Source organism: Astyanax mexicanus, chromosome 7 (genome assembly GCF_023375975.1).
Source record: "Astyanax mexicanus isolate ESR-SI-001 chromosome 7, AstMex3_surface, whole genome shotgun sequence".
In the NCBI taxonomy this organism is placed as follows: domain Eukaryota; kingdom Metazoa; phylum Chordata; class Actinopteri; order Characiformes; family Acestrorhamphidae; genus Astyanax; species Astyanax mexicanus.
This window is the reverse complement of record NC_064414.1, coordinates 20,760,023-20,772,503: the sequence shown is the minus strand read 5'-3', so window position 1 is coordinate 20,772,503 and position 12,481 is coordinate 20,760,023. Positions and strand designations below refer to the sequence as shown.

The 12,481-nt window shown below is 39.9% G+C and overlaps 1 protein-coding gene across 2 annotated transcripts in view; it reads left to right on the top strand.

Moving 5' to 3' along the window:
• The window catches only part of thada (THADA armadillo repeat containing), a 147,888-nt gene extending 136,318 nt beyond the window's left edge, over window positions 1-11,570 (top strand). Inside the window, exons 37-38 of one of the 2 annotated variants that reach the window (XM_049481770.1) lie at window positions 9,198-9,367; window positions 10,775-11,570. In XM_049481770.1, the coding sequence (XP_049337727.1) occupies window positions 9,198-9,367; window positions 10,775-11,089 (485 nt within the window). In that variant the 3' untranslated portion in view covers window positions 11,090-11,570. Of the gene's footprint in view, window positions 1-9,197; window positions 9,368-10,774 lie in introns of those variants that run through there. The other variant, XM_049481771.1, reaches the window with a different exon arrangement.
• Window positions 11,571-12,481: the final 911 nt, after the last annotated feature.

Sequence of the window (12,481 nt, the reverse complement as noted above, 5' to 3'; positions counted from 1 at the left end):
AGCTTAAGAGAAATCAAAAGTATAAAACATATTCTGGTTTGTTTAGCACTTTTTTCGTTTACAAAATAATTCCATGTGTTCCTGAATAGCTTTCAATAGTCTCCAATATTACATTTACAAAAAATGTAAAAAGATGAGTAGCACTCCATTGTTGGTGACCACTTTGTTTTACACATATGGTGTAAAACTACTAGTAGAGCAGAGACCAGAATAAATGCTATTACGCTGTCTTCACCTCCAAACAGCCAACTTTCATTTGGGACACCAGAGCATAGTGTACATATTGTTATGATGACGATAATTGCCTCAGTAATTGTGGTAATTAATGTCTATTGTGAGTACAGCCTGCATCACAAATGGAACAGGTTGTGAGCTTGAACTTCTGAACCTTCTGAGTCCAGATATGGAGAACCTCCCCGTTCCACTGCATTAGCCATTACAGCATCGAAGTTTGACTGATTGTTAAACCAGCAACTAGAATGCAAAGTTATTACTTCAGTAACGGCTAAATGCGCAAGCAAGTTTTTCCCATCAGCAAGTCCAAGTTCAACATCTGAATCCAGCGTTTCGAAAATGGATTTTAAAGCAGGCCAGCGTTTGTTGCGCGCATTACCCCGGCCTGTGTTGTTGTTGGCTTTTATTCTGGAATATTGAGAACAGTTCTAAGGTTAAATGCACTATCAAACTACTGAGGCAGCTAATGTCTTCACAGTAATGTGTGCACCAACTGTAGCCTGATTTTCTTCTTGTAATAAATAACCCAGAAGGAATCCGAATCGATCAGTGGATCACCCATCCGCTAAAACAGGGCTCGCTTTGTGGTGCAAATGATTATTCCCTCGTTCATTCATCAGGACAACATAAAGCGGATCTGTCGGGAAAACGCTATTAGTCTTTAGTGGTTAAACTAGAATAAAGTGTTCAACACACAGAAGAACACAGAGAACTCAGAGAACACTAAGATGACCTTTCAGTTCCTTTTTTGTCTTTATTCAGGTAGTTTTCATCCACTTAGAAACATGCTGTAATGTGTCCAGACCCCAGGCCTTTCAACTCCTGGACACATGGGTGATACAGTAACGCTCTCTCTAGACAGGTGAGGGTGTAAACTGTCTTAAAGGAGGCCTTAAGTTTTGCATTGATGTGTCAGACGATGGCTGTCTCCACCTGGTAGGTTTCTTAGTAATTATAGATAGAGAGATCCAGTTTTGAGTTTTGTGTGTTGTGTATTGTAAGTATCACAGTGAAAGCCAGTAAGCTTACATTCACTTTGACTTTCATTGATCCCAGACAGTATAAACCCAAGCTATTTTATTGAATGTTTTGTCTGCTTAACTTCAGCACATCCAAAAAAAGGACTATGCAGCATTTGTCACTTTCTTTGACTGCTGCCATCGATTGATGTTTTAGGTGTAATCTTAAGTTGTGCAACAGTACAGGCTCAGGGCTACCCTCTTCTTCCACAGACATGTGTTTCATGCTTTTGTAATGTGTGCAGCATGTGGTTTAGCATTGTCTGTTGAAAAATGCGGAAAAAAAGGCCTTTCTTGTTTCTCTAAGAAACCCTGACATTCCTGTAATGAATCATGCAATGATATCATGCACTGTAGAGAGAGAGAAATGTACACATTATGCACACAAATGTAACATTTCACCAATTTTCACATGCATTTGTTGACAAGCTGGAGATTCTCTGCACGTCATTTTATTTTTTTCCCCTCATTGTTAGCCATAGAATCCCCTGTCTCAATTTGTTTTGGAATGTAATACAGGCCTAAAATAAAGCAGGAATTAATGTACATTAACTAATTAAATGACGTTGACCAAACGAAAAAAAAAAGAAATGTCTTGGGTCCATACTGTCTGCAATAAAATAGTCAAAGTAAAGTAAGAAACGCTGTTTTTGTGTGTGTATACAGCTCATCAGCTCACCAAATCATTTTCTAAATCAGTTTCTCAGATTTTGCTATTTATAGTTATAAGTTTGAGTAAAATGAACATTGTTGTTTTATTCTATAAACTACGGACAATGTTTCTCCCAAATTCCAAATTAAAATATCGTCATTTAGAGCATTTATTTGCAGAAAATGAGAAATGGCTGAAATAATAAAAAACTATGCGGAGCTTCAGACCTCAAATAATGCAAAGAAAACAAGTTCATATTCATAAAGTTTTAAGAGTTCAGAAATCAATATTTGGGGGTTGAATATCCCTGTTTTTTAATACTAGTTTTATGCATCTTGGCATGTTCTCCTCCACCAGTCTTATCCACTTCTGGTGCAAAAATTCAAGCAGTTCAGTTTGGTTTGATGGCTTGTGATCATCCATCTTCCTCTTGATTATATTGCAGAGGTTTTTAATTTGGTAAAATCAGATCATTTTCATTTCAATCAAACTCATCATTTTTTCCAGAGCTGTATCTTGGGTTCATACTGTCTGCAATAAAATAGTCAAAAGGCAAAGAAAAGTAAGAAACATTGTTTTTGTATGTGTGCATATGTTTGTTTTGCTTGCATCTTCCATACTCTCCTAAGTTTTTCTTTTAATTTGGGCTTGTCTTTTGTACGAGTCTGTGAAATTGTGTATCTTGTCACTGGCAAAGATGTTTGTGTGCCTGTATACCTACTTTAGCCTCCAGTTCCCGTAGCTCTGTGGAGGAAGTCAAAGCTATAAAGCGACGTGTTGTTTTCTCACCTTGATACCACTCTCCTTCACACCGACACTTCCTTCCCGCAGCCCTTGCACACCTCCGTTCCCGAAGTGGAAGCTCTGTTTAGAGCTTGTGCAAGTTCACCCACACTCGCTTCACGTTGCCGGTTCCACTGTTCCTGCAAACGAGAACAGATAAGACGATATAAATAACTGCTGCACTCGTTTTGCACGTTTTGCTTGCTTGGCTCATTCGAAAAGACATTCAGAACATCTGCGTCTGCAGTCTTATGGTTTAGGAACTGGGATTGGGCCATATTGGGAATTCCTAGAAATTAAACAAATAAAAGAAAGTCATTGCCTCAACACCTCCATCCAGTCACCTCTCAGTTTCAGTGCGGCTGACTAACGCACTGCTGGAAAGGTCTGGGCGGGTGTATGTTGACCTGTTTGTGTGTATGTTCTGCTATCGTCACTTACACCAACATACAACTCGCTGGCGCTCTCTAGGTCACAAACGTCTCTGATTTCACAGAAACAACCCCCTGTTCGCTAACCACCCTTCACTCCCACACACACGCACGCACTCACGCACACACAGACACCCGACACTCGGCCAGCTGCAGCGACTCACATCCCAGATTCGCTGCACACCAAAGCCCCTCTCGCTCGTTACTCAAAAAAGGGTTTTTTAATTAGTTCCAGCCCCACGACTCCCATAGATCGATTACGGGAATGAAGCTTTGTGCCTTCTGGAATCTCAGCTCGGCTGCGTGTCTAAGCAGCCCCGGCGAAGCTCCCCAAAACAACACTTCTCAAGGACTCCAGGGCAAGATGAGTGCCAGGCTTTTGGAAGCTGTTTCCCTCCATCTAGTTTCCCACAGCAGGGCCTGTGGTGGAAATGTAGAAGCTTAAACTCCCAGTTCCACCCAGTCTCCTCACTGAACTGAAGTACTCTAGTGATCTAATCAGAGGAATAGGGGTAAATGGGGCACAGCCTGATGCACAAGTTTTTATAAATTATTATATCCTCTTAAGACCCTGCATCCTCATATGAGGACATCACATTTCTGCTTCTCTGCAACATTATACTTAATAATTTTGCAGAACTTTAACCCTTTGTCCTCATACGGACACATTGCTGTATCATCTAGTGGCCACATGACAACATTCAACACTCCGTTTGTTTGAAATCAAGAAGGTGGGAATCCCAGTCAAAAATTTCTACAGCCAGTTAAGACAAAAACATAGAGATACAAAACTCTCATCCAATTTTATGTTTGAATCTATTCTCCTTATGTTCTTTTTGCTCTGCTTACTGTCGAAAGATAAAAGGTTGTTTTTGGACTTGTTTTTTTACATTACATTACATTACATTACATTTGGCAGACGCTTTTGTCCAAAGCGACTTACAATATTTGGTAAACCGTAGTTGTTAAATGTTAAAATAAACAACAATTTCTAATTAAAGACATTGTTTTTTGCTTGTTAGATCCTAAAGTCAGGGTCTCAGGAGGATATACATATATTGTCAAAGGCTGATCATATTTTTACCAACCTAAACAACCTAAACAGCTGTGCTATAAATGAAAATATTAGGTGTCCTGTACCAACTGTTTACCAACAATTAAATATCAGATTAAAGAACATCTGATGCACACACAACTCAATAATATCTGCATGTGATTTATTGAAAATGGGCTGGTACAAAAAAAGTAAAAAAAAAAAAAATAATAATAGGTTTAACATGTTTTTAGGTTCTTAGGTTTTTAACATGTGATATGCATCAGAACTAGCATTGTGTCCCATGCTTTTGCCCTATTCCATAAAAACTAAAGAACACGGAACCTGACCTGAAAAATGTGTGTCTAGATGCCTCTTTTCACTACCACTACCACCCACTGTCCTGTCTACTGTGGGAAGTAATGCCTTCTTTGGTGTATTCCCAGTGTGCATGTGACTCTATCACGCCTGTCGAGTTGTGCTGGAATATTAAATGTACATTTACTTTCAGAAATGCTATGTCACATCCACCTGACACCCACCGTTAGGCCTTACAACTTATACAGGTGTATTATGTGTAGTATGAGTTTATAAAAGCAGGCATGGACTTATTTTTGCTTTCATTTGGAGACTTTACAACTATAACCATACTGTGTGGAGGCTGAGATATTAAACAAACCCCTCAGGGTGAATCAGTCTAAGAAATATCGGTCAACAGAATATGTAAACAGATGGTGATTATAAAAGATGACTAATCGTGCGTTCACAACCATTTCACAGCTTGTATTTTTTATAAATTAGGTCAGAACTAGGTATAGGTTTGAAAAACTTTTTAGCAAAGCCTTTACATTGATGAAATGGTTGAAGCAGAACTATAGAAGCAGAAAATACACTTTTAAATGCAGATGGCTTTATATCCAGCACTTCCTTAGCTTATTTATTTAATTGTTTATTTAACAGGGACAGTGTACATTAATTAACATTACTGTAAATGCACCAGAATAGACAGATCTTTAAATTGTCTACATAAAAAAAAACATGAAGATTACAATGAACAATGCAAATATAAAATAGCAATAAAACAGATATAATGCAGTGTATACATTTGCTCAAATACAGCTGCAGCTTACCTACATTGTATAAATAAAGTCAGATAAATACACACACACACACATATGAGTGTATGTCATTTAGGGATTAAATGAGTTAAAGTAAAGGACTCATATATATATATATATATATATATATATATATATATATATATATATATATATATATATATATATATATATATATATATATATATGTATATATATACGTGTATGTATATATATATATACGTATATATATATATATATATACGTATATATATATATATATATATATACGTATATATATATATATATATATATATATATATACAGTCTGTATATATAATTACAGACTGTAGTCTTTTCTTATTCTCTTCATACTTTATTATCCTCCTTTCACCCTGTTCCTTATTCTTAGCAAGTCATTTTCAGCACTTTAATGACACAGACATGGTTTTGTGTATTGTTAGTGTGTGCTGTATTGGTACAAGTGGATGAGACACAGCAGTGCTGCTGGAGTTTTTAAACACCTCAGTGTCACTGCTGGAGAATAGTCCACCACCTTACAGTTTATGTGTATATATACGTATGTATGTAATAGGCCTTTGGGGTCTGTCTTTTTTTTTTTTTTACCTAGGGTTACAAGACTAATTTAGCTAAAAACAGTTGGTTTTAGTTTTTATTTTCTTTCACCAGCGTCAAACTACTCATTACAAAAAAACAGTAGTTGAAGTCATGTTGAAGGCAAATGTAGCTAATATATTGTGGAAGATTATATAGCACCAATCACAAATCTGTAATACAAAAATGTACCTCACATAGCTAAAAACAATAGCTGCAATTAATTTTAATGCATATGTCCATTTAATCTATATACTAATGAGCCATAACATTAAAACCAACCTGCTTAGACATGGACTGCACAAGACCTCCACAAGTTAGCTAGTACAGTTGCTAGATGAGGCCTTCATGGATCACATCATTAAGCCTTGGGTGCCCATGTCTGTATCACCAATTGACCTGTTGTCTTTCCTTTGGAGAGTACCATTTGGTCTGTACTTTTAACACTGACTCTAATGTTTAATATCACTTAGTTGCTGTGGAAATAAGTTGCATTTTGCATCTTTTCGCATGTTCCTCAGCATCCTGTCTGCTGTCGCGCTGCAGCTGAAGTTCACGTTTTTAGTCAAATTGCATCAACTCGGGTGTGAAAGAGCGGAAGCATCACATGCTTCTTCAACATAAACACGTGCAACAGCTCTCAAATAAAAAAAGCGTTCCTCTCCGAGAACGAGCCAGCACTTCAGGGCGGACGCAAAACACAAACACGGATGTGCACAGCGTACAAACACGCTCAAGTAGGAGCACAAACCGATATAAAAAAAAAAAAAAAAAAAACAGTAAAGGAGAGTGAGAGTGAGAGAGCCATGAGAAGCGGGGGCGTTGTGTAAGCCGAGGAGAGGTTGGGAAATCGCGTTAGTGAAGTGTGAAACCACAGAAAAGGGCCGAAATGGAAAGCAGCTTGAGTTTCCTATTATGCCTTGTAATGTCTGGGTGCTGGTGTGCTTGGGCCTGGCCTGTTTCCAGCCCCGCAGGCCCACGCTTCCCCAACCACCACCCAACCCTCCAAAGGGATGAATAGAGGCTCTGACATCAGAGCCCTGGCCAGAGCGTTGTTAGTTAGCCGGAGAAAAGCCCATGCCGGTCCTGATCGGATTCCTCGAATCGGCGCTAATAGTGTACAATCAACAGCTTTCTGCATTCCCTCAATGTCAGTTTGATCCCTCCCCCTCCCCCCCGCTGCAGTTGTACGAGGAAAGGCGATACGCATTCTCCCGGCCGCAGTACTTTCCCAGCGCGCTATAGAAGGGGGTAGGGTATCGCGGCCGTTAGGGGGTGTCGCTTTGCCCTCCTCCAGCGGTTCTTGACTGGCTTGACTGGCAGGTCCCGGTGACTGCTGGCTGCAGACGGCTGCGGAGATGGTGAAGGGAAGCCAGCAGGCAAAACAAACACGCGGTGACTCACTCTCACGTTGCCACAGAGAGGGCTTTGAAGCATGAACAACTGGGGTCATTAAAGTAAAGACTTCACAGGGGTTTTGACCACTGCTCTGGATGACTGTTAATATTATCCACCCACACACATGCAGGCGTTTCAGTCTCAGCTCTTCTCTCCCTCTTCCCTTTCTTTCAACTTACTGTCTACCGTCTTTCTGTCTATCCTGATTTTTTTCTGGACCCGTTGTCCGTGCAGGCCTGCGCGCTGTGGCCAACCTCAAAGTGCTCTGCGGTGTTTCGTGCGGTGTGTCCGGTGCATGTGTGGTTATCATTGCAACGCTCTGGAAGAGCTCCACGGCCAGCAGAGACAAGAACACACACACGCTGCATGTGGGGAATAAAAAAGGGAAGGTGGCCTCTTGAAGTCTTGAGCCTCTGCTTTCCATCTTCCGTCCTGGCAGATCACACATTTAGAGCAGCTTGCACGGTGGGACTGCTCTCCCACTCAGTGGAAAGGGATAATATATTAAAAACTAAGCTCTCTGACACATCTGCTTTGCTGCCTGTGGGTTCAGTTGGCAGCGTGAAGACCTCTGAGAGCAGAGGTGTTCAGCATGGCCCTTAATTATGGATTGATCTCCAGCCACTACTTGGGATTTACACAGGAAGTGGCATAATGTAATGGATTGTAATTCATCATGAACCTTTACCTTTACCATTACCTGAAAAAAAGACAGGGAACACCTGTATAGGTTATGAGGTGTTGTCTAATAAATGTTGTAGAGGTTCTTGGCAATGTTTTAATGTTTAAGTAAGGCCAAGTTTTTCAGTGCCAAGCTTACCATGATTTACCCTACACCAGATCAGAACTGTAATTGGTGTGGTGTTAGAAAACCCACTGATTTATCTCACATGTTCTGTGCATGCCACAAACTGCAGTCTTATTTGATCTCTACTTAAATGTCAACATATCACCTTGTCCTTTGGTCACCATTTTGAGACTACTCACAACTAACTTCTTAGCAATCTTCTTAGCAATCTTTTTAGCTGGGTGTAAATATTATTACAATGGAAGTCTCACAAGTTACTTTCTTTTGACATGATGATGTATCTGAAGTTGGAAAAAAGGACATTAGATTTAATTTTTATTAAAAACAAATATTTATTGAAGATTTTGAATCTGTATCAGATCTTTCCACATCCTCAGTGTCACAGTGTACATACCAGGAATAGAAGGCATTACCACTCACAGTGGACAGTGCAGTGGGTGGTAATGATCAAGACTAGAATTTGGCTAAAAATTTTCTGTGTGAACAGACAAGCCACAAATCACATCCCCAATCAGTGTAGGAGGCCACACACACACACACACACACACACACATATCCTGCATGTCATTGCAGCATTCTTTAGCTTCTATGGGGCATGGCAAAAGTCATGGGACACAGTACTAGTTCCTATTGCTTGATGTTTGGCATGTTCATTGTAGGTATGCTCTCACACCCTTTATATAGGGATAGGGGAGTTTTAATCAGGCTTTATAATTTATGACCATTTGTTTAATTCACAAATACTTCCTTGCTTGCTTCATTTAAGAAACTTTAAACATAAATGTATATATAGTTTATATATAGCAGCCAAGACAGAATCCACTTTTGTAAGAAGATTCAAAGAAGCCTTGTTTTGTTCAGGACACAAGTGTCTTCTGCGTTCTTTTTTTGCACCACTTTAGAAAGAACCCATTCCCTAGAAACCTAAACTGCTTATTAACGTCTGAAAATTGACCTTATTTTCATGGACATAGCTGGGCTAAAATAGGTTCCTTCAGACCCAGATGATTCCTGAAAGGCTGGAGCAGGACAATTCAGAGCGGATCAGAGAAAGTTCAGCAGTTGAGGGCCATCCCTTATCCCTCCTTAATAACACGTCTTTCTGTTTATGCCCCTACCTCCACCAGGTGTTACCACAGGACCTGTTTCTTCTCCTGTTGCTCTGGAGATTGGGGTGAAACTCCTGTGCCAGCTGTTCCAGGTGTGGGGCCAAGTGGCAGTTGGTGTGATTAGTCTGACTGAGTGGCTGCTGGGAGATGACCAGGTGGAGCTGGGCAGTGCGGACACACCTGACTTGGTAAGGATATGGTATGCTATGGTAGTGTGCATGTTGTTATTAGCTGTGTACTTTGTACTGTGAGGCTAGATGACAAGCTATGGGGGTTATGGCCACTGAGTAGCAAGGAAAAACTCCCACAGAGCTGGAGGAGGAAGAAACATTGGGAGGAACCAAGGCTCATATTTACCTTGTACTATCGCATGTACTATCAATGCTAAGATTTAAGGGGGGACCCATCCTCCTCTGCTCAGACACATTAGAAAATACTGTTAAAAAGTAATTTTAGAAAATTAGAGTTCATATAAACTTTCATGTAAAAGATAAAAAATCTGATCTGTGGTCGATGACATGGAAGTCTGACTTCCAGAGACTTTCATCAGTCTGGACGAACAGGTGACAGGAGAACCTGAGGTTAAAACATCCATCTATATCAGGCCAGTCAGGTGGGCAGTCAATAACTCTAAGGAAGGCAAAAAAATTTGATAAGTTTGATTGAGTTTTAGAGAACAGACAAAAAAAAGCTCTGGAAAAAATTAAGAGACAACTTCAGTTTCTGAATCAGTTTCTCTAATTTTGCTATATATATATGTATATATTTGAGTAAAATTACAGACAACATTTATCCCAAATTCCAAATAAAATAGTCATTTAGAGCATTTATTTGCAAAAAATGAGAAATGGCTGAAAAAAAAACAAAAAAGATGCAGAGCTTCCAGACCTCATATAATGCAATTCTTCAGTATTAAGAGTTAAGAAATCAATATTTGGTGGAATAACCCTAGTTTTTAATCAGTTTTTATGCATCTTGGCATGTTGTCCTCCACCAGTCTTACACACTGCTTTTGGATAACTTTATGACACTCCTGGTGCAAAAATTCGAGCAGTTCAGCTTGGTTTGATGGCTTGTGATCATCCATCTTCCTCTTGATAATATTCAAGACAATAGACATGGAAACACCCTGAAACACTGGCATCCACCCACTCCACTGTCCACAAACCTGAGTGATTCTGTGCAGTGCAGTATTTATCAGATTGTATTTTACGTTTGGAAGATTTTCTATTAGAATATAGTTCAGCACTGGGGGGCTTTATACCACTCTATCCCACACTTTGCATTAGGCATGGTGCCTTTAGGTTCATATGCTTTTGAGATTCCTATTCTATTGGCAATACTTACCTATGGGAACAAGATAAGCTGTGTGTTGTGTGCATTTGCAAGTTTGTGTGATGAGTGGGTCCAAAATAACTAAAATAGCTAAATGCAAGAAAGGGTGTCTTTGGACATATTGTGTAGGTTGGATTAAATGCTGGTGTACTTGAATTTGGAATCATAAGTTAATCGTACAGATTAGCATTTCATAGTTAATTGACTTCATTTTAGACTATAGGAAAGTTAAGTTAATTTCTTTTCTGTCTTCTTTACAGGATGAAGAGTTCCTCTTCGAGAAGGGAGATCTGAACCTGTGGGTAGAGCCCCTGCAGTGGGCACAGCTATTACACACACAGCTGTGTGCCCTCTCCACAGCACCAAGCTTACCCGCCATGCACCAGACGGAACTGGACCGCCTGTCCTCTCTAGCCAACACCAAAGCCCAGACTGCAGGACAGGCTCTAGCCGCTCTTTCTCCGCTACCTCAGTTTTCTGCCACCATAGAGCACGCTAAGCTCTCTGTGCTGAAAGAGAGGGCCACACTAGCTCAAAACATTGTCGCAATACTCAGACAAAAGGACCTGAGCTAAGAAACCAAAGAACCGAGCTGAGAACTTTTTCAATCAACCCTCCCTTTCATTTTAAACCAGTTAGACACAGCAATTTCAGACCATTTTCCTTGCAAATTAAGAGAGAGAGAGGGTGGCCAGAGCATTTTAAACTGGCCTGAGGAGTTCACAGGGAAGCGAGGGCTATTAAGTAGTGACTGCATGTCCGCTTTCACGCCTCGGCCAAGAGCTGCTGACGTCAGACCAATCTATTCTCTCTGTGCGACTGCCTACAAATATTATGATTAGTTTATAATTTCCTCCCTGTCTTTGAAGGAGTTTTATTTCTTCAAGGCCAGCCCAGGTCAGGACTGTAAACATTGTTTTAGTATATTATGAATTTATTTCAAATGTGTGGTGGGCTCGCGTGCTTCCCTCAAAAACGCGGAATTATGTGCCGGCATGACGCTCGCCCACAAACTTGTTTTTCATCAAAATAAAAGACTCATTTTTATTACATGCATTTGCCTAGAGGCTGACTCGTGCACATTTGTATGGGAGTGTGTTCTTGCATGTTTGTGTGTTCGTGTATGTGTGCTCAAGAATGAGTGAGTGTGCATGCCTGTGTGTGTAGTACACTCGTAAAAAAAAAAAAAAAGAAGGTGCTTCATTTGCTCTTTGAGCTTTAAACAATGTTTGTAATAGAGATGTGTATGTAGCGACATCATAGATTATGGAAATATCATTCATTTTCAAAAGTTTGATTTGCGGAACAATGGCTGCACTCAACAAAACGGGGTGTATTCCAAAATGCACACAACACTACACTAAATAGTATATTAAACATAGTGCACCACCATTAGATGTGCATTTATTGACATAGTAAGTTAAGTGTAGAAGTGTGTGATTTGGGATGCAGCCATGGCTTTCTTCAGGATGCATGCTGATATAGTAAGTAAAGTGTAGAAGTGTGTGAATTGGGGCGCAGCCATGGCTTTCTTCAGGATGCATGCTGAGTATGTAAGATTAATTGTTAGGTCTAGCCCTAAAGTTCTAAAAGTTCACTATTTAACATTTTTAATGTTCCTCAAAAAGAAAGAATTTGTAGAACCTTCATTTTAGGTAGTCAAAAAAGATGAGAATCATCTTTGTGTAACATATTATAGCTTTCTTTTGTCGTGCCAAAAAATGAGGGCAGTGTTTTGCAGCCGGGCCACAAAAATCTGAACTCCTCCAAGGCCAGCTCTATTTTCCACTCCTGTATTTTTAACACACTTTCACACATCGGTGTGGTTGCTGTCTTTGTCTTGTACAGTATGTTGTATTTCTTTTTTTTTTTTTCTTTTTTTTTGGATGCACCCTTTAACCCGGTTCCCAGAAAAAAGCCTCCTCGGCTCCTGAGGGCTCTGTTATGCAATCGATGTGTGGAGCAAG